The sequence below is a fragment of the Mobula birostris genome, chromosome 12 (genome assembly GCF_030028105.1).
Source record: "Mobula birostris isolate sMobBir1 chromosome 12, sMobBir1.hap1, whole genome shotgun sequence".
In the NCBI taxonomy this organism is placed as follows: Eukaryota; Metazoa; Chordata; class Chondrichthyes; order Myliobatiformes; family Myliobatidae; genus Mobula; species Mobula birostris.
The window spans coordinates 42,142,741-42,163,669 of NC_092381.1; the positions used below are offsets into that span (position 1 = coordinate 42,142,741).

The following is a 20,929-nucleotide window of genomic DNA, read 5'->3' on the forward strand; positions in this document are numbered from 1 at the left end:
GCATCTCTGTTCTTTCTATTACAGACAATGCCTTGCCTTTAAACGGCTTTAGACTATTTTAAGCACATTCAACTTCCTTTACAAAACAATCTGTACTAAAATATAAACTCAAGGGGATATGGAGGAAAATGAAGTTTCTCAGACTACACAATTCAATTGCAATGAATTGTCCTAAGTCATCCTTTGTCTTTTAGCCTGTATGAACATGTTCTGAATCTGTTATCATGAAATGGATACACAATTTCAGAGCAGCATGTATTTTGTTACTGTCATCAGGTTTATTGGCACTCAACAGAACTCTAGGATATAGGTTTCTTACACTTCCCACAACACTTCTGGGAAAAAAAATTCCATATACTATACAAGGATGAGGGGATTGTGTGTGTATGTACATATGTGTCCGTGAATGAGTGTGTACTTGTAACATTAAAAAAGTGGTATTTAACCAAGTTATGGAACTCATACAAAGAAGTGTCAAACAGAAAAGCACTAGCCACTCAAAATGAATCCCACTGTAATCTATCAAATGGATTTTGCATAAGAAGGTAAATTACCGTGAACTCCTCCATCAGTAAAGCAGCAGTCACTGTTTTTCCCCCCATCATGGCCTTGCCCCAAACATGTAAAGAGCTGAATATCAGCAGTGATGATGAGTGGCCTTTACAACAAGGTTGCATTTGGCTTTTCAAGTACCACGTGGGGTAGTCAGCTGTGCTTGCTTATGTACAGTATACTGTTAACCCTTAGTAACAGTGAAATGAAACATGACGTGGAAAGGACAGGGTGTCAGTCAGTAGTCACCTTCTACATGATACACACCACAAATCAGTTGCAAATTATTATCATGCCCTTAAAGTTTCACCTTATAATGTTCACACAAAAGTGTCGTGAATCCAAGTCTTCCCTCTAACAAGGGACTTAGTACAAAGTGATATGGATTGGAAAATCATGGACCAGCTGTTAATAAACAGGATACTGTGTCAAAGTGAGGACAATCTACCACACAATCCACAAAGACTTGGTTCAGTCTTGGCTTTGCCAGTGGCATCAAGGTCATTACATCATTTGTTAAAAGCAAGCATAATACTTGTATTCACAAATACATATTGAATGCCTTGTATATTCAATACCTCAGAAACATAATGTGCACTTACAGATTCAATTTGTTTTTACATTTTACAAATGTAGAGCTCTAATAAAATCAGAGCTCTGTTCAGTAGACTGGACTATTGAAGAATCAGTCTAGTTGTGCAATTCAATAGAAAAGCATGAAACAAACTTTTAGAGTCATAGAACACTACAGCACAGAAACAGACCCTTTGCCCCATCTGGTCCATGCCGAACCATTAAGTTGCTTAGTCCCATCGACCTGCAACCAGACCATAGCCCTCCATACCCCTCCCATCCACATACCTATCCAAATTTCTCTTACCTGTTAAAATCGAACCTGCACTGGCAGCTTATTCCACGCTCTCACCACCCCCAAGTGAAGGTCCCCTTCGTGTTCCCCTTAAGTTTCCTACCTTTCATCCTTAATCCGTAACACCTAGTTGTAGTCTCACCCAGCCTCAGTGGAAAAAGCCTGCTTGCATTTACCATATCTATACCCTCAATTTTGTATACCTATACTAAATCTCCCCTCAATCTTCTAAATTCTATGGAATAAATCCCTAACCTATCCCACATTTCCCTATAACTCAGGTCCACAAGTCCTGGCAACACCCTTGCAAATTTTCTCTGCATTCCTTAGATCTTATTTACATCTTTCCTGTAGCTAGGTGACCAAAACTGCACACAATACTCCAAATTAGACCTCTTATAAAATTTCAACAAAACATCCCAACTCCTGTACTCAATGCATTGATTAATTAAGCTAATTTGCCAAAAGCTTTCTTTAACAACATTATCTACCTGTGATGCCACTTTCAAGGAATTATGGATCTGTATTCCTATGTTGACTACACCTAATCAGTACCTGTCTATCCAAATACTTAAATACCCAGTCCCTTAGAATACCTTCCAATGACTCTCTCACTACTCACATCAGGCCCACCAGCCTATAATTTCCTGGCTTATTCTTATAGTCTTTCTTAAATATCTCTGCTAGGGCTCCTGCAGTTTCTGCACTTGCCTGCCACAGGGTTCTGCACTTGCCTCCCACAGGGTCCAAGGGAAGACCTTGTCAGACCCTGGCGATTTATTCACCCTAATTTGCCAAAAGACAGCAAACACCTCCGCTTCTGTAATCTGTACAGGGTCCACGACCTCGCAGCTGCATTGCCCCCCAAGGTGCAAAAAATACATTTAAGATCACCCAACTCTTTTGGCTCCACACATAGATTACCACTCTGATATTCCAGAGGACCAATTTTTGGCCCTTGCTATCATATTGCTTTTAATATATCTGTAGAAGCCTCTCATCCATTCTTCACTCAGGGGGTTGTGAGAGTGTGGAATGAGCTGCCCGCACAAGTGGTGCATGCAAGCTCAATTTCAACATTTTAAGTGAAGTTTGGCTGGGTACATGGATGATAGGGGTATGGAGGGCTATGGTCTCGGTGTAAGTCAATGGGAGTAAGCAGTTTAAATAGTTTTTGGCATGAACTAGATGGGCCGAAGGGCATGTATCTGTGTTGTATTTCTCTATGACTATGACACTAATCCCTTGGGATTCTCCTTCACTTTGTCTACTAGAACAACCTCATGCCTTATTTTAGCCCTCCTGATTTCCTTCTTAAAAGTGTTCTCTTACATTTCTTATACTGCTTAAGTACCTCATTTATTCCTGCCTGCCTAGACTCGCTATGCATCTCCTTTTTTTTCTTAACCAGGGCCTCAATTTCTCTCGAAAACCAAGGTTCCCTAAACCTGTTATCATTGCCCTTTATTCTGACAGGAATATACAAATTCTGTACTCTCAAAATTTCACTTGTGAAGGCTTCCCACATACTAAGTACACTTTTACCAAAAAACACTATGATCACTAGGTGCAAGGTGTATCCCTACACAAACTTCTGTCACCTGCTCTGTCTCATTCCCTAATTGGAGAACTAGTATTGCACTCTCTCTCGTTGGGGCATCTATGTACTGATGAAGTAAACTTCCCTGAACACATCTGAGAAACTCTTTCCCATCCAGCCCTTTTACAGACTGGGACTCCCGTACAATATGTGGAAAGTTAAAATCACTTATTATCACAACCTTATGTTTCTTGCAACACTCTGTAATCTCTCTATAAATTTATTCCTCTAAATCCCACGGACTGTTAGGTAGTCTATAATATAATCCCATTAACATGGTTATACCTATCTTATTCCTCAGTACTACCCATAAAGCATCACTAGACAAGCTCTCCAGTCTGTCCTGACTGAACACCATCCTGAAATTTTCCCTGAAGAGTAACGGCATCCTTCCACGTTTAATGCCTCCCACTCTATCACATCTAAAACAATGGAACCCTGGAATGTTGAGCTGCTAGTCCTGCCCCTCTTGCAACCAAGTCTCACTAATGGTCACAACATTATAATTTCGCATGCTGATCTATGCCCCAGGGTATTCGGCTTTTGTTCAATACTCCTTGTATTGAAATATATGCAGCTCAGAGCATTAGCCCCCTATTGATTCCTGACTTTGCATGTAGACTTAGCAACATCTTTCCCCACAACCACTCCAGTATCTGTTCTGGCTCTTTGGTTCACAACCCCCTTCAACTCTAGTTTAACCCTTCCCCCCCCCCCATAGTGCAGTACTAGCAAACCTTCCCGCTAGGGTATTTGTCCCCTTCCAGTACAGCTGCAAACCATCTTCCATCTTTTTAAACAAGTAATTTGTCCTACAAACAGAAAATGCATGTACGATAATTTCAGGCCAAAACTTAATTTGCTACTTTCTATTCTACTGCAGTAGTGTCTTTAAAATGAAAGACAAAAGCTCATTACATACAGTTATGAGTAATGGGGCTTCCTTCCAATATCTGGGTGGTAGAAATGCGTGAGTCAGCCTTTACAACCCCAGCTCCAACAGAACAATGCTACGTCATGTAACAGATATAGACATGAGGATAAAGGTCACAGCTTACTACTGCATTATTAAGCAGCCACAATGTGTTCAGGAAAAATGCACCATTTAGTCAGGATCTGATGAGCTAGGAGTGAAAATATTCTGAATCCATTAAGCCTCTGTTAGTAATCAGAGATTTTATTTGAAAGAAAACATGAATTCTAGTTAAAAGCAAGTCGGAAGGATATTATGCTCAGAAATGACCATCTTTAAAACACCAAGCTCACAATTTTCCAAACAAACTCAACTACAAGAAATGATTACTATATTATTCATGTCTCATAAAGGAACAAGAGAGGATAAGAGATTATGATAAGACCGCTTCTGAGCCACTCCTGAAATATAAATAAGGACTCAGATTTCAGGTTTCAAGAAACCAAAGAATTCAGATGAAGCAAAAGAGCTCTCTAACCATACGAAGTTACACATGCTGCTTTGCTTGGCTGCAATTAATTTGCTTGTCTGGCTGCCCTAAACCCATTCTCACCTCAGTCATGGGTGATCGCCTAGGCTGCCGGTGAAAGTGGGGGGCAGACAACCCTGACTCTGATCATCACTGAAGCTATTTCCTTCTCCTTACCATGACCAAAGTTTTAAAAGTTATTTTTCTTTTAATTTATTGAGATACAATGCCGGCAACAGGCCTTTTGGCCCTTCAAACCGCACCACCCAGCAACCCCGATTCAACCATAGCCTAATCATGGTATAATTTACAATGACCACTTAACCTACCAACCAATACACCTTTGGACTGTGAGAGGAAACAGAGCACCTGGAGGAAACCCACACGGTCACTGGGAGAACACACAAACTCCACACAGAGTCGTTTTTTACTTCTGAAATCAATCAACTGCAATTATTTTCTTCTTTTCAATTAATTGGGCAGTAAATTATGTTCAGAAATCCACACTTCAATAAAAATATGTGGCTTGAAAGGCAGAGACTGATAATTACAAATATCAAAACAAAGGGACCAATATTAATGAATGACATACAGTAGAAATATGTACAACTTAATATTTAACTTCGCTCAGTTTGACCAAATGGATAATCCCAGTTAAAAATCCCTAATCAAAGTAAAATAATGTAGTATAAAATTATATCATGTTGTAATACATATATTTATAGATCTTCAAATTACCCCCTCTTCAAAATGCTGCAACATTCTTCAGTCTGTAAACCCTATAATAATATTGCAAGAATAATCTTTGTGGTTCCCAAAAATCTTTTGGACCCATTCCTAGGAGCCAGAACCATAAACTGAGGGAATACAAGATGCCACAATGGAAAATATGGGTGGGTGAACACAAATCTCTGATAAAACTGGTTGTTGATAGCTATTCCAAAATTCTGTTGATAACACTGGTTTCTTCATTTATAAATTAACGTCATAATGTCATGGACATAGTTGTACAGCATAAAAATGGCCCTTTGTCCATTTTACCCATTTATACTGATCCCATTTGCCCACATTAGATCCTTCAATGCCTTACCTATTTAAGCGCCTATCTACATGTCTGTTAAACATTGTGATTGTTTGTGACTTCAACACTTCCTCATCTGAAGATTGTCACATCTATGTGCAATATCTTTGTGACCAACAGTTAACCAGAATTCAAACTTCTTTTTCTCTCAATAAATTCTCTGAATTTGAGTTTCAGATATCCACCACGCTCTGTGTGATAACTGACATATACTCTGAAGGATAAGGAAACACTGGACCGATGTCAGGAGCAACGAACTATTAGTCGTACAAAGACACATGGGAAAATAAGAGGCATAGACCACTCAGCCTTCAAGCCTTCTCCACTATGCAATACAATCATGGCTCAATCTCTACCTCAACTGTCTAGAAATCTATCCACAGTTAGCAATTTGAGCTCCTAGTATTCTGCATGCTTACCATCATATGAGTAAAGAAAGTTCACCCAATCTCACTCCTAAATGATATATCTTACATTCTGAGAATGTTCCAAAACCTGAAGCCTGACTTCCTCTACCTACACTCGTGCACCAATGAACGAACCATGACGGAGTCCGTGGCTACTGAGACAATTTATGATGAAAGTATGCTTCAATTAATCTTCATCACAGTCCAAATGCTCATCACCTCACAAGCTTGTTTGAATCACCTGCAGAATTTTCAAGCAGACTTTTCATTAACCCACATTCCTACTGCCTTATTCAGTAACTATACCCCTGTTGCCAAGAAATTCAACCCAGCTAGAGAAGCAACAAAAGATGAAAAAAATACTGTCACTCTGTCCAAAATTCACAGGTACAAGCTCATGTATTGCACTCCACATACAATGCCTGTTAGAGATGTGATCGGAATGTGGTATGTCAACAGACACATACATGGCCTTCAGACAGGGGAAGGGAGAAGGATTGCCCTACAGTTTGAACTCAGATGAGGATTTCAATGGGACAGTGTACAAGAGAAAGCAAATGAGTATACGCACCAGAATGCTTGCTGCGTTGCTAAGTCTATCAAAAAGCTTGGTGCAGTGTCAAGTATATGGAGAAATCTAACTGCAGACTAGCAGAAGGAGCCTGTAACTCATTATTCCAGCATGGATGTAGTAGCCAGCTGCATTTCGGTGCCTGTGGATTTAGTGCCAGAGTGTGATCTGACTGTCAGTGCCTCAGCATCCAATGCAGAACCACACAAACCCTCAGTGCCTGACAATAGATGCTCACACAATGCCTTCATAGCACTGGATCCCTGAATTCAAGGGAGGGATTGAGGACATCGCTACTCTTCTACCACCTGTCCTCCCAACACGTTACGAGGATTTCTGAAGTGCCACCCAATGGTGGTGGCTGTGACTCTATAAAACACAAATCCATTGTGCTCACTTAAAGTTGCATGATCTAATCACCAGTACCACTAGTAGTCAGACTAGGCTGTAAATGAGCAAAAAGAAGGGGTTCCATTCAACTCAGGCACTCCAAGGCTTAGAGGTCAAAACTGTCCAAACCAGGCCATTGACAACTTCCTCAGCTGAAAATCAGTAGCCTTCCACATTGATGTAGCACAGCCTGGATACTAGGATATTCGAAACGTACTAAGAGAATGGAGAAAGATGACTAATTGATGCCTGCATTGCTTTGGTCATGGTTACAAAACTGTTTATTTGGAATGGTGATTTATTGGACTCTTATTGTTACATTGTGGTCATGAAGGTATTGTGTTGTTTAGTACTGTAATGGAAAGAGGATACGAAGAAAACTGCTATGGGAAAGGGAAATAGGGGTCATATTCGTTGAAAGAGCAGTCTGAGCAATTGTTCTCTGACTGTCTAACCAGAAGGGAGCTTCCTACATCATCTCTTCTCTTCCCATGCCTCATCCTAATTGCACTAATGATCTGGAATTCTTGCTGGCAGATGATGGAGAAAGTGAATTCAACTCTGACTTTCGTAAACAGATTTAGTAAATACTGAAGGAAAAAAAGCTAGCAGAGGTACAGGGAAAGACCAGAAGAGGAATCAATGGGCCAAGTGGTCTCATTTAGTGCTCAAACAATTTTATGATTATGGGCTCTGTTTATATAAAAGAGGTCTGCACAAAGTATAAAATATTGTAAAAATAACAGTGTGTAGTTCTCAACAGTGACCTACTTATTCTCCAACTGGTCCATCACATGAATATAATCAAGCAATGCATAATCCTGGCATTCTTTTTTTTTTACCAGTTAAGTACATTAACTGCCTTTGGGGAATCAGCATTAAAAAGACGTCTTATTGGACTCAGGACTTTAACAGCTTATTGGAACCAATAGCAGCCAACAAAATCTGGACTCAAACTCATTCCAAATATCCCTTTTGAAGACACATGTATGCGTGCAATGACTAACTTCTACAATGCACCAAATAATAGCATTTGTGCAAAAGCTTCAAGCTGAAACTCAGCTACTCTATTCACAGGGTGTGTGCAGGAAATGGATATAAAGTGTAGCTGTGAAGTGTACATGACTGATGTAAATGCCAATTCCATGGTCCTAATCTTTCTTCCATGGTCTTGCCTTTGCATTGATCTACTGCCATTTCCTGGGCACCTCCAGGAGTTCAGTGAAGTACAATCTCCCCTGTATTAGAGCTTTCATGAAAGTAGGCATTTAATGCCTAGTTACATCAGTAAATGCATCATTATATCATTTATAAACTGCAAGTGTTTGAATGTGCCTTCAATTACATGGATGCTTGAAACATGTTTATCCAAACAATTCAAACTCAAATTCTAACTGTTCAAGTGGATAAGTTCAAACAGCTGTCAGTAACACTGTATATACCTAAAGGCCCATACACCTCTTTACTGTGATGGAACAGCTTAGTGGTTTCTAAGTAAATATTATTAGTTCATAGAGATATGTAGACTCAATTTAAACCATGTTAAGATGTTTGATGGCTGCTTTACTTTTTTGGTAAAATCTGGCTCTTTATTTTCAACTTCAAACCTAAACAGTGAAAGATTCTGATAAAAGCAGAGGACTGCTGTCTTGATATTGACAAATGATTCAAAGTTAAAGGCAGAAGCTGAAGTTCTAATCTCTACTTGTCTTCTTTGAACTGTTTTTCTCCTTTCTTCGGTACAAGTTAAACTGCTTGAACTGACTGAATGCAGATATACACTCCCATATAATTCAGATGTCAACTAAGGGAAACTCTGTCCAACTTACCCCAAGAATGATGAGCACACATCTTAAATTATGAATAGTTTGTCATAGAGAAAAAAAGTTGGCAGTTTAACCAGCACAGGTAATAATTTCCACACTCTATACTTCGTCTGTTCTCAGTTCCCAGGGAGCTGCAATTGTTCAGAGTCTCTTTTGAATTGTTGAATCATAGCCATTTAAGAGCTGCCTTAGGCTCTCAAGCACGGATTTTTCTCAGAAAGACTGTAAAATACAATGACATAATACTTACAATGAAATAAGCCACCAGGGCTCCCTGCACAAAGCCAGCCAGAACGTCTGTGGGATGATGCTTATGGTCTGATACACGAGACAGCCCAGTGTAGAAAGCCATCATCACCAGTGTGAACTGGAGCAAGGGTCGAAGGAGTCTGCCTCCTCTCCACGTGAAGCGGGCCTGTAGATAAAACTGAAGAGATAAAGAAAGGAACATTTAGTTTCTGAATTTAGTGTTGCTTTTTCTCTCACTTGCCATTGAACAAATAAAGCTGATGAAGGGTCTCAATTCAAAAGGCCTTCACCCTGTATCCAAAGATGCTACCTGATCTGTTCTGATGAAGGGTCTCGACACAGAACGTTGACTGTTTGTTCATTTTCATAGATGCTACAGTGCCTTGAAAAAGTTTTCATCCCCCAACCCTTTGTTCGCATCAATGAGTATTATAACCAGGGATGTTGAACAATTTAACTGAGAATATTTATTTGTGAATCACAGCAGAGTAAAAAAAAACTGGGAAAACGGTAAAGCATGAAAAAGTAAAAACTCAAAACCTGAAATGTCAGCAGTTCAGAAGCACTCATCCCCCCCTTTGTTCAGTACTTAGTTGAACCACCTCTCACATCTATTACAAGTCTCTATTAGCTACGCACAACATAATGGAGCAAGATTTGCCAATTCCTCCTTTCAAAATTGCTCAAGCTGTGCCGGGTTAGTTGGTGAGTGACGAGGGACAGCAATCTTAAAGTCTTGCCAGAGATGTTGGATCAGGTTAAGGTCAGGACTCTGACTGGGCCACTCAGGGACATCAATTTTCTTCAACTGAAGCCACTCCATGGTTGCTCTGGCAGTGTGCTTTGGGTTATTGTCCTTCTGAAAGATGAATTCCCTCCCCAGTTTAAGCTTTTTGGCAAAGGCTGGCAGGTTTTTATCCAGGATCTCTCTTTATTTAGAAGCATTCATCCTTCCATCAATCTTGTCCAGATTTCCTGTCACTGCTGCTTGAAAATCATCCCCATAGCATGATGCTACCTCCACCATACTTTACAGCAAGGATTGTGTAACCTGGCGTATGTGTAGTATTACATTTATGCCACAAGTACCACTTAGTATTGACATCAAAAAGTTCCACTTTAGCCTCATCTGACCAAAAGACCTTCTTTTAGTTCTTTACAGTATCTTCTAAGTGACCCTTTGCGGGCAAGGATACACCTTTTTTTCAGCCAGGGCTTCTTCCTTGCCACTCTGCCATAAGTAACCTTTTTGTACAAGAACTTAGAGATTGTGGGGCCATAGATTTCATCTCCAGTTGCAGCCACTGACCTCTGCTGCTCACTCAAGAGTGATTATTACCAACACAGTGGCTTCCCTTATAAGTGCCAGACTTCTCTGGCAATTAAGTTTAAAGGGATGGCCTGAATTAAGCAGTGTGGCTGTCATTTCATATTTTTTCCACTTTTTCATGATGGAATTCATTGAGCTCTGAGGTATGTTCAATGCCTTTGAGATGGTCTTGTACCCTTCCCCAGCTTTGTGCTTCTCTATTATCATTTCCCTGACTTGTCTTGAATGCTCTTTTGTCTTCATTTTGCTTTGGCCTGTTGAAAGTCTACCATACCATTGGACCCTACAGAGAGAGAGGAGGCATTTACAGTAGTCTTATGAATTCATTGAAAACAGGCGATCCTCCAATTTTCTACATCAACAAATTGGGTGAGTTGGTAAGGTAATATATTGGTACTGAGGAAAGTTAGCGTAGCAATTACAAAGGGGATGAATACTTTTTCAGCCTCACAAATTTGGTAAATCGTTGAGAGGTTTTGGAATTTTTCTTTTGATGTGACACGATGCACAATGTTTTGTGGATTAGCTCAAAAAATCCTTCAATTGTCAAATTTAGAAAACAAAACAGCAAAACGTGAAAATAGTTGTGGGGGCTGAATACTTTTTCAAGGCACTGTACTTGATCTACTTGAGTTCCTCCAACAGTTTGTATTTTTTTTTGTTCCAGAGAGCAGCATGTGCAGTTGCTGATGTCTTTCTTTAATATACTAGATAGTGTAAGATTTAAAATAACTTACAGGAAATGGAATGGGATAAAAAAATCAATATATTACTCAAGTTAAATAAAGTTCAAAACCTTAACTAGGTTTAATTTTATTTTTATTTAACTTCAGTAGTTTACATCATATTTTATTAATTTGCTTTCTTTTTAATAGGGAGTGGCACAAGGTTAGTTCAAAATCTCCTATTGTCACCCAGTCACCAAGGTTGTATTTGCCATATACCATATGCAGCTCCATTATGTTCATGCCAATTTTGGAGTAGCTCCAACAGTAAGTCTTGTTGGTACACTTCATGGTTCAATATATACAATGTTTTAATTTAGAGTAGAGTTTTTATGATAATCTTTGCTTGTATGAAAGTAATCCACATCACAGGTCATTTGATTATATATTTTAATTTCTCCTCATCACCACTCCTAACATTTTTCATATTTTTGGCTAACATCTCTGCTCCACTAATCAGTTCCAAGATGCACTTATACACTGTATGGCTAGTTCTTCTGGTTCCAAAAATGTTTCACCCTGTAGACAGATTGTTCCATTCCTATGCATACCAAAGGCCTCTCCAAAATTATATTCAGATACACTTCAGATGTTGGTGATGCTAGAATTAGAATCCAGGAATTGACCTATTATGGCATGTTGGTACAATAATTTATTGTTAACAGTACAATAGTTAAATCTAAGCAAAGTTAAAAGTGGCAAGCTTTAGCATCCATAAATGAATCATCAATTCCAAAGGAAAATGTAATCATTGTAATCACACTTTGAAGTACTCATAGTTAATGGGACAAACATGTTCAGAAACAGATGTTCAACTTTAACTCCATAAACACTAAGGCTACTATTTACCATTGTTCCAAACTGGAAATCTAAACCTATGAAGAGTTTTAATGTTACTGGGTGTACCCAGATAAGTGACTGTAGCAATGAGCTATAATTACGGTTAACAAAAAACATTTGCACAAACTGCAACAAATATTTCAGTCATCTTGCTACAATATGGTTTTACAGTCAAGTCCTGTTTACATTGAAATGTTTCAAGTTTATATAAAATAAATAAGATCTAATTTGAAAGAAAATAGCTTAGACCACACAAAATTTATCACACCATAACAATAGTCAAACGTCCTCCTGGTTTCTCAAGTGCATGTCCTTTAAGTGCAAAACTTCTGTTTTCTTACTATCCGTTGTACACATAACAGAAATATCCACTTCGGATCTGCTTGTTTCCTGGGCTCATTAAGTTTATTCCTCAAAAATTGTATTCGGTAACAATTACTCTTGAACACATGAAAAGGTGCAAAGAATTTGTGAAGAGTAGGAAGATCAGTATTAAGAAATGTCTATTTTTTAATAGCTGAATGAAAATTAAATTTGAAACCCTGTAAGAAAGATAATTACTTAATCAAAGTAGAATTTGCACCTAACCTGAGTTGATGCTTGAGTAAAGACCTTGCTACGATTTTTATCTGTAATGATGGCAAAGTTGGATAGTTAATTTGATGGAACAGTGAAAAGGGCAACAAAGACATTAGATTGATTAATTTCCCATAGTCCAAACTCCAAATCTGAACCATTAGGATGTGAATGCTAACAGATGGAAATCAAACAACTCAGGGTAAGACAGTTGGGCTATTGCTCCAAATACATATCATAAAGCTCCTAGATGACACAGTAGCACAGAGCAATCTTGAAGCCTGGAACTAATCTGCATAACTTTATGTCAACACATGGTTTAGAGAAACCAGAGAGGAAATATCGAGAGTCATCCTGGAAGCCCAGGTTAAACAAGGAAACAACAAGTTTGCGTGTTTGCATTTTTAAACAACAAGTTTCCATAAATTGATGAATGTAATATTAATGACATCAGTGAAGAAAGCAGCCTTGTACAGCATTTTCTTATTGGTCCCATGGCATATTTCTGCACATAAATATTGATGAAAGGATCATTTGTAAAGCATTATTTTGGAGAATTCCCTTAGAGTGATACTGTTATTTAATACAAGGCCATTTCTGTCTTAATGCTGCCAATTTGCAATAGAATACATGTCATTCAACATTAGTAATGTTCATGATTGTAATTCCAGATCATAACAGGGAGAAGAGAAAGGAACACATAGTATGCTCCAACAGTCAAGCTGAAGCAAAAAGTTAAAACTGGGTTGCTTCAGTTTTAGCATTGATTTTTGATTAAATCTGGAAGTTTAAATACATCTTACCAAGCTTGGTACTGGGGCAGTTTCATCAATATCTTGTACTTGAATCATTTCAAATTTCAGCCTACATTTTTTTGGCACACTTGAGTTATGTAGGGGTATTATGTCAGAACAATTTGAACTTTCACAGTAAAACCCACCTAAAATAGGGCAGAGAACGAGACAGCAGTTGGTGAAGTAGCAAAGAAACTTTGGTGCAGTCCAGGTGAAGTTTGCATGCTCTCTTTGTAGCCATATAGATTTTCCCTGAATATTCCAATCATCTCCAGCATCTCAACGATACAATATATTGGCAGGTTCATTGCCACCAGTCAATTGCCTCCACTGTCAGGGATGGCAGGAGAATCAAGATAGGTTTCACAGGCCATGTAGGGTAAAACAGTTTACAGAAAAATTAATGGGAGAGTGGGACTGGTGGAACTACTCTGAGAGCCAGCATAGAATAGATAGACTGTGTCTTCCTTTATGTTGGAAGAAAATATCAGTAATATGAGAATCATCAGCATCAAGTGCATTTATTATCACATTTATTGAAACGTGACAGAAGAAATAGCTTACATCCAACCAAAAGAAGCCTTAAACAGGTCCAGTATCTCCTTGTATGATAGCCCCTTTGCACATTCTAAAATAGCAGCCCAGTGTCAGTTTTAGGACACATTAAAAATTGGAAATTGGATTAAAATTGGAAAAGCTTTCTGCTTCAGGAAGATTCATGAGAAGATCTTAGTGTGGGCAGAGTTCAAACGTTCCCACAACGCTGATAATTATTCCTGCTGTAAACCACAAATGGTTAGCATTTTATGTTGTCAGTGTATGACATCAGCCAGAAGTAAACAAGGCATAGTGCAGCAGCACCTATGGTTAGCTCATTGAAAGTGCTCGGCAATAGTCTGATATTTTAAGTGCAACAAATAAAGAAAACAATGAGCAATGATCCCACTACTAAGATGCAGATGGCTGCACACTTCCAAGGGTGGGGGAAGGGAGTTTTGCCTCAACAGAATTTATCCCATGGCCGTTTTCTCAGCTATTTAAGGGCTGGGTTTCCCACCAATTCCTGTGGAAATGTGGTGACACAATGCAAAGAGGCAACAGGAAGCATAGCCGTCTTCTGACAAGACAAGGAAGCAAAGGTAAGTTAGCTCAGAGACTGGGAGGAGAGACCAGAGGAATGTACTTCAGCAAATTGCTGGCTTTCTGTACTAGCAGGAGGAAGAGGCAGGCGTACAACTAAGCTCATATTTCAGATGTCCTTGTGTACAACAGAAAAGATTATTGCTTATGTCAATAATGCAGGTTAAGAAAACTCCCCTGAAAATTTGAGAGATTTCTGCCGGTATATCCTGTTAAAGCACTATGCATGTTTAAAAAATTATGGTTAATGATTCACATTTGGTCCATGAACAATCAACAATTCTCAATGCTTTGACTAACCTCTAGCAGATTGCAAGAAATGCAAACAGCTGTGCAGAAAGTTAATATTTTCTGACATAGAGATCTTTTAACAAAAACAGAACAGTGCATCATCTGCCATATTTTTAAATGAGAAAGCCGATACAATGTTTCTTTATGGAAACCATTTTATGTCCTTTGTTGATCGATAACATTTATTATTATTTTGTATCTACATTTCTTGAGAATCTTACATGGTTCTGCTCACTATGAGTCAAAGGAGTGTGAGAAAATTTCTTTCTATGATCTTCATCAGTAGGTTTTCACATCAAACTCTTTATTAAAATTCAGTTGCTGGTATAATAAATACAACAGAGACAAGGGCCCAGGATATGCACTGGGCCTTCCGTCCTTATTGCTTAACCTCCACTCCATGACCCCCCCCACCCATACCTCTACCACTTCTACTTTGATGAGTTCACATTCACTACCACTTTAAGAGAGTGTTTAATTATTTGAGAGTGTTTCAATTTTTTTCAATTAAATATTTTTAACTTGTATAATTGTTTCATTGACAATTAATCATTCCAAATCTTTTTCCAATGCTTCTACGCATCAGGGACATTCAAATACATGTCCCTTCATGGGTTTTACAAACAGTTTTGTTAGAGGATACCTTTTCAATTGCTTCAAGTGTTGAGGTTGTCCTTGCCTAGCCATATGCCACAATAGACAGTGCACGGCCTTGGCATTAAGAAGTAGGGTGACCTTTGCCAGCAGGTCCATGTCAGTAGAACCACAGAGGCAATAGGAACAATTCTCTCCCCATTAACAATGTTAAACAGTTTCAGGAGGTTTATGGAGATCCAAACGCCGCTGGGTCTAGAGATGCTTTTGTGACATAAGAATGATGAACCAGACAACTGAAAGGATAAAGATTGCTTTTGCTATCCTAAGTAGTTGAGAAAGAGAACACTTTAATGAAAGGGGTAGGAAGTTAATGAGAAGAAAATCTCTGAGTTGTAGGTGCTCAACTGAGGAGCACATCTGATCAGTCATTTAGTTGTTAACAATCTGCAAAATGGCCAACACCACTCAAAGATAAAAAAAAACAAGAGAAAATCTGCTGATGCTGGAAGTCACAGCAACACACAAAAAATGTCAGAGGAACTCAGCAGGTCAGGTAGCATCTATGGAAAAGAGTAAACGCTTGCTGTTTTGGGCCAGGAACCTTCATCAGTACTGGAGGGAAAAAGATGGGAAGTCAGAGTACGAAGGTGGGGGTGGGGGAGAATGAAGAAATACAAGGTAGTAGTGATTGGTGAAACCAGGAGAGGTGAAGAGGTGAAGAGGGAGAGGTGAAGTAAAGAGCTGGGAAGTCGACTGGTGAAAGAGAGAAAGGGCAGGAGAAGGAGGAATCTGATAGGAGAGGGTAGAAGACCATGAAAGAAAGGGAAGGGGGAGGAACACCAGAGGAAGATTTTTAAAAACGCAAACAACAGGAATTCTGCAGATGTTGTCTGGCCTGCTGCGTTCACCAGCAACTTTGATGTGTGTTACCAGAGGAAGATGATGGGTAGATAAGGAGACAACGTGATAGAGGGAGATGGGAATGGGGAATGGTGAAGTGGAGGGCATTACCAGAGGTTCAAGAAATCGATGTACATGCCATCAGGTTGGAGGCTACCCAGACGGAATACAAGAGGCTACCCAGACGGAATACAAGGTGTTGCTCCTCCAACCTGAGTGTGGTTTCATCACAGCAGTGGGGGGGGGGCACAGACTGATTTGTCTGGATGGGAATAGGAAGAGGAATTAATATGAGTGGACATTCACCATTCACAGTTCTTCAATTAAATTCAACAGGTGCTAAGGTATATACACAATTGTAAAATATATCAAAGTTGGGATGATATGTTTCACTACACTCAGTGTCTGTCTCAATGACCACACAAACCAGGTAAGGTGCAAGATTAATGCAATATGCATTTCCTTCATTGATAACCGTAACTCAAACACATTTGTGCAACATCCAATACCTACCATTCCTGCTCTGAATAGCACTGTCAAATAGGACTGAATTAGGACAAATATAGTATTTCTTTGTATGTTTATGGACTCTAAAAACCAGATTACTGCTTTGAAATTGATTCTATAGTTAACCCTTGTAGCTCAAGCACATAATTCAGCCCATCATTGTGAGTTGGAAATATAGGATCCAAAGGTGAAATAAAATCATATCGTTCATATTTGCATATTTTAAAATATGCAAATATTTCTGCAGGTTTTCTGTAATAATAATAATAATTTAATATCATGTCTTCATAGACAAATGTTTTTTTTTTCCTCCAATAGTTTTCTCAACATCGCCATCAACAAAGAAAATGAAGCATGCAAACGGTTAGGGAAAACCAAATGTAATTAATTATAATTTAATCACATCTACAATATAATCATGAATACATTTTAATTTGTAAACTATATCATGAAAAATGTAAACATTGATTAGAGGAAATATAATGATTGCAATTGTAGCCAAAAATATTGACAGTGGCAGCTGCAGTAATATAATTCAGTGGAGCTTAACTAACATTTACCATAATTGTCACATTAGCTTAATGTTATGAGAGTGCTTATACACTTGTTAAAGTATTAGGCATCTTTTATTCGCATGTGTTATACTTTAAAAACAGGTGGCACCAAGGCTTGGGAATAGAAACTTTGTGTTGCATTCCCATTTAGTGAAACCATGGTCCTTTGTGCCAATGAGTTTACAGAACTCATTTGACTATCTATGGTCAAATAACCCAGAACCATATAGCTGTTCTAGTACATCTGCAGCTGAGTCTCAGTGCCCACTATCCCTAGCAGTGCTCTTGAGAGTTCCCATGGGCTTATTCCCATTTTAGACATTCCATACAACCACATCATACTAATTAAGTATTTCAGAAAGCATGAAGGTAATGAGGAATAGTTTGATGAAAACAGAAAAGTTCTGAGAAGCAGGTTTGGTGGTGTTGGGGGCGGGGGGTCATCACTGTCCAGAAATCCAAATGGAGCAACCTTATAAAAATGTGATATCCAAACTCTCTCCATTCACCTAGAATGGCACAAGTCAGGGTGCGACAGATTCTTTTTCGACTTGCTTGGAAGGCAGTAGCGCCAACACTGACTGCATCTAGGACTAAGCAGCCCACTTGATTGATGCACCACTAAACATTCTTTCCCACCATCACCAATAAACAGTAGCTGTGTGTGACCACTTACAAATACACTGCAATTACACATCCATCTTACTCTGATAGCACCTACTAAAACAATTTCCTCTCCCAAAAAGAGCAAGGATTAATTCTGAATAGCCTAAAACTCAGTTTTGTAGCATGGTGTTCATCGCACTGCATGTGCAGAAATCACTTCCTTCCAGAGTAGAACATAGTTATGATAGTTTTTGGTCAAATTCTGCCATTCCAAAAATTCTTATGGGCACTTACCATCATGTGTTTTCATGTTCTGTTTGCAAGCAATGATGCCATTTCCCATACAATGCTGATTTAGGGTGATACTGAGAAAAGTTAGTTTTTCAGAAACTTTCCTGCCCGTGGGCACTCAACCCAATCAGGTTTAAATAACCCTGCTTAGTCAGCAGCAGCAAGACTTAAAGAAGGTCTTCTAAGTTTTCCAGGTTCCCTTTAACTTTTAACTTACTTATTCACCTGTAGCTTCCCCTCTCCAATCTAATCGACAACCCTAATTACCCCCACCCTTTGCCCAACAATGTGTACCAGCCACTTGTGATATCACACCCTTACTGACTCTGTTAGAGACATGCAGCTCAGCAACCCATCCAATACTTTTCACTAGTGACAATGGGCTCCAGCGTCACCTATCAAAATGACTCTCATCTGAATCCATTACCATTCCATACTACCCCAAATCCACTTAACCCCAACCTGTCTCTCCCACGAGCTCCAACTCAAGCCAGCTGACCTGTTTTTTTCTCCATGTAACCTGCACTGACACAGTAAGCAAAGCCCTTGCTTGGATGATACTGAATTTTCAAGTGGTTCGACCCTGTCCAAAATATTCAGTGGTAAGACATTAATGGAGCCTCTCTGGGTAGCAATAAATTCCAAGGTCAGTTTAAAATATCAAATCAAACAAAAATCCATCTGAAAGCATTTCCCATCAAGTTTTCACTTATAATTTCCTGAGCCTGCATTTATAATGGACACTGGCTACATAAACTATTCAGGCATTAATTACACTCTGCTGCCAAGTGTGACACTGTACCATCCTTGTCTGCTCATTCCTCACTCTGCACCAGAGAGAACCACCTACACTTCAATCAACACTAAATTGCATCTGTATACCCTGTTCAATTTATACTCTATTCCCTCCTTCTGATTCACCTGAAGACAACATTTGGTTTTGGCTTCCTGAGTGCAACACCACAGGGGATAAATGAATAGAACGTAAATTGAATACTACTGCTCAGTACACATAATCCACAGCAACCCTCTCCAGGTTGGTTTGCACCCATTGAACTTGAAACAGCTGGTTTACTAAGAACAATGCTGAGTTATTCAGTCCAATCCTATTCCATTATGAAAACTTTCACCACATGATTTAGAACTGGTCCTGGGCTGCAAGCCAGGAGGTTTCGATCAAAGTTAAATGTAACTCACTAACGTATTTTAACTCCAATAAAACCCGAGTGCAACTAATATTTTTCGTACAACTCTCCCTCATAACTTTCAAACCACGGCAATACTTTGCTCCATAAAAAAGTATACAAAAGTAAGTATTTAGTGAGTAATAAAATTCTGGAATTGATTGAAAATATTGACCTGAAATTTTGTTAAACTCTATGCCCAGCACATTACTGCTGGCAAGTTGTGCTGTAAGTTCCTGAAAATCTCAATACCTCCTGCTGGAACCTGATTGAAACATAACAGTCATGCCATATTTGTTCTTTAGGTTCCATTATGCATGAAATTGAAAGTTTAACTCACAAAGCCATCATTAACGCTGGAGAGGCAGTGCAAGTCTTAGAAAATGTAACTGCAGGAGTTTTGCAACTATTACTGCCGTTCATTTCAAGGCCTTAAAGATAAACTCAAATATGCTAAAAAAAAATTATAGATTCCAGTAAAGAGGAAGGAAATGAATTATTTGAACTAAACCATCATAAAATATCAGGCACTTGACTTGAATATTTTTGTCCGAAAATTTTAGTCATAAATATACAGGACCCTCAGAACTTGAGCTAGGCAGCTGCCCAGGTGGAATTACGTAAAGGTCACTCATTTCCCCCCATATGCCAGAGGTATGCTGAGTGGTACGTCAGCTGACAATTGTAAAGTGCAAGCGGTCAGTGCAGACATGGTGGGCCAAAGGGCCCATTTCACTGCTTTCTTACTCTATCACTCTAGAACCTCTTGCGAAATGACATACAAACCTGAAGGAATTTAGATTTAAGAGCAAAAATTACTCCCTAGTTGCTTATACTTTGTCAGATAAATTGAAGCCCTCCAATCAGATGTGATAGGAAAGTTCAAAGGGCATTCAAACTACCAACTGTAATTTGAGAGCTGTACGCTCAAATAACCACTAGATTAAAGTGACAAAAGAAAAGGTTCATATATATTCCAGATCACTGAATTTAATCCTAGATTCTTAGAGATTAGAAGAGAAAGCCTAATGAGATCCAGAATACAAATCCATTGCCTCAAGCTGTTTTGATATTAATGCCAATCAGATTGCAAGCAATCAGCAATGCAATAAACCAGCTCCCAGAATTTACATTTTTCAATCAAGTTTTTGTATCCTGTTGATAAATTAATGGACAATATTGTTCATATTCTGTCATAGGTACAAAGGAACTGCTAAACTCCAGTGAACAATTCAGAGCAAAACTCCAAATTAAACAGTAACAATATAAAAACTGCCAGCACTAGAATGCTCGCGATAAGGTTAATTTTTATAATACTCCCTATTTCCAGAATGTAAGTCTTACAGCAACATTGAATGGATTTCTTTAAGACAATTGATTTTGGGAAAACCATCACTTTCATATGTTGTTTGTGTAGGTGTGGGCTCTGGCAAAACGGTCACAAATCTGTCTAAACCTGTTCTGGAACGTTAAAGGAGCTTGAATCATATTAAATTCAATTTATGTCTACAGAGATGAATGTATGAAGTTCAAATGAAGACTTCACTGACATATTTTTTAATACTATGTATTTTCAACAAATAAAATACACACCTGGAAAGCATGATT

The 20,929-nt window shown here is 38.8% G+C and overlaps 1 protein-coding gene across 1 annotated transcript in view; it reads right to left on the reverse strand.

Moving 5' to 3' along the window:
- plpp3 (phospholipid phosphatase 3) overlaps window positions 1-20,929 on the reverse strand; it is a 140,379-nt gene that overhangs the window by 5,049 nt on the left and 114,401 nt on the right. Inside the window, exon 5 of the mRNA XM_072273674.1 lies at window positions 8,988-9,164. Within this exon, the coding sequence (XP_072129775.1) occupies window positions 8,988-9,164 (177 nt within the window). The remainder of the gene's footprint in view (window positions 1-8,987; window positions 9,165-20,929) is intronic.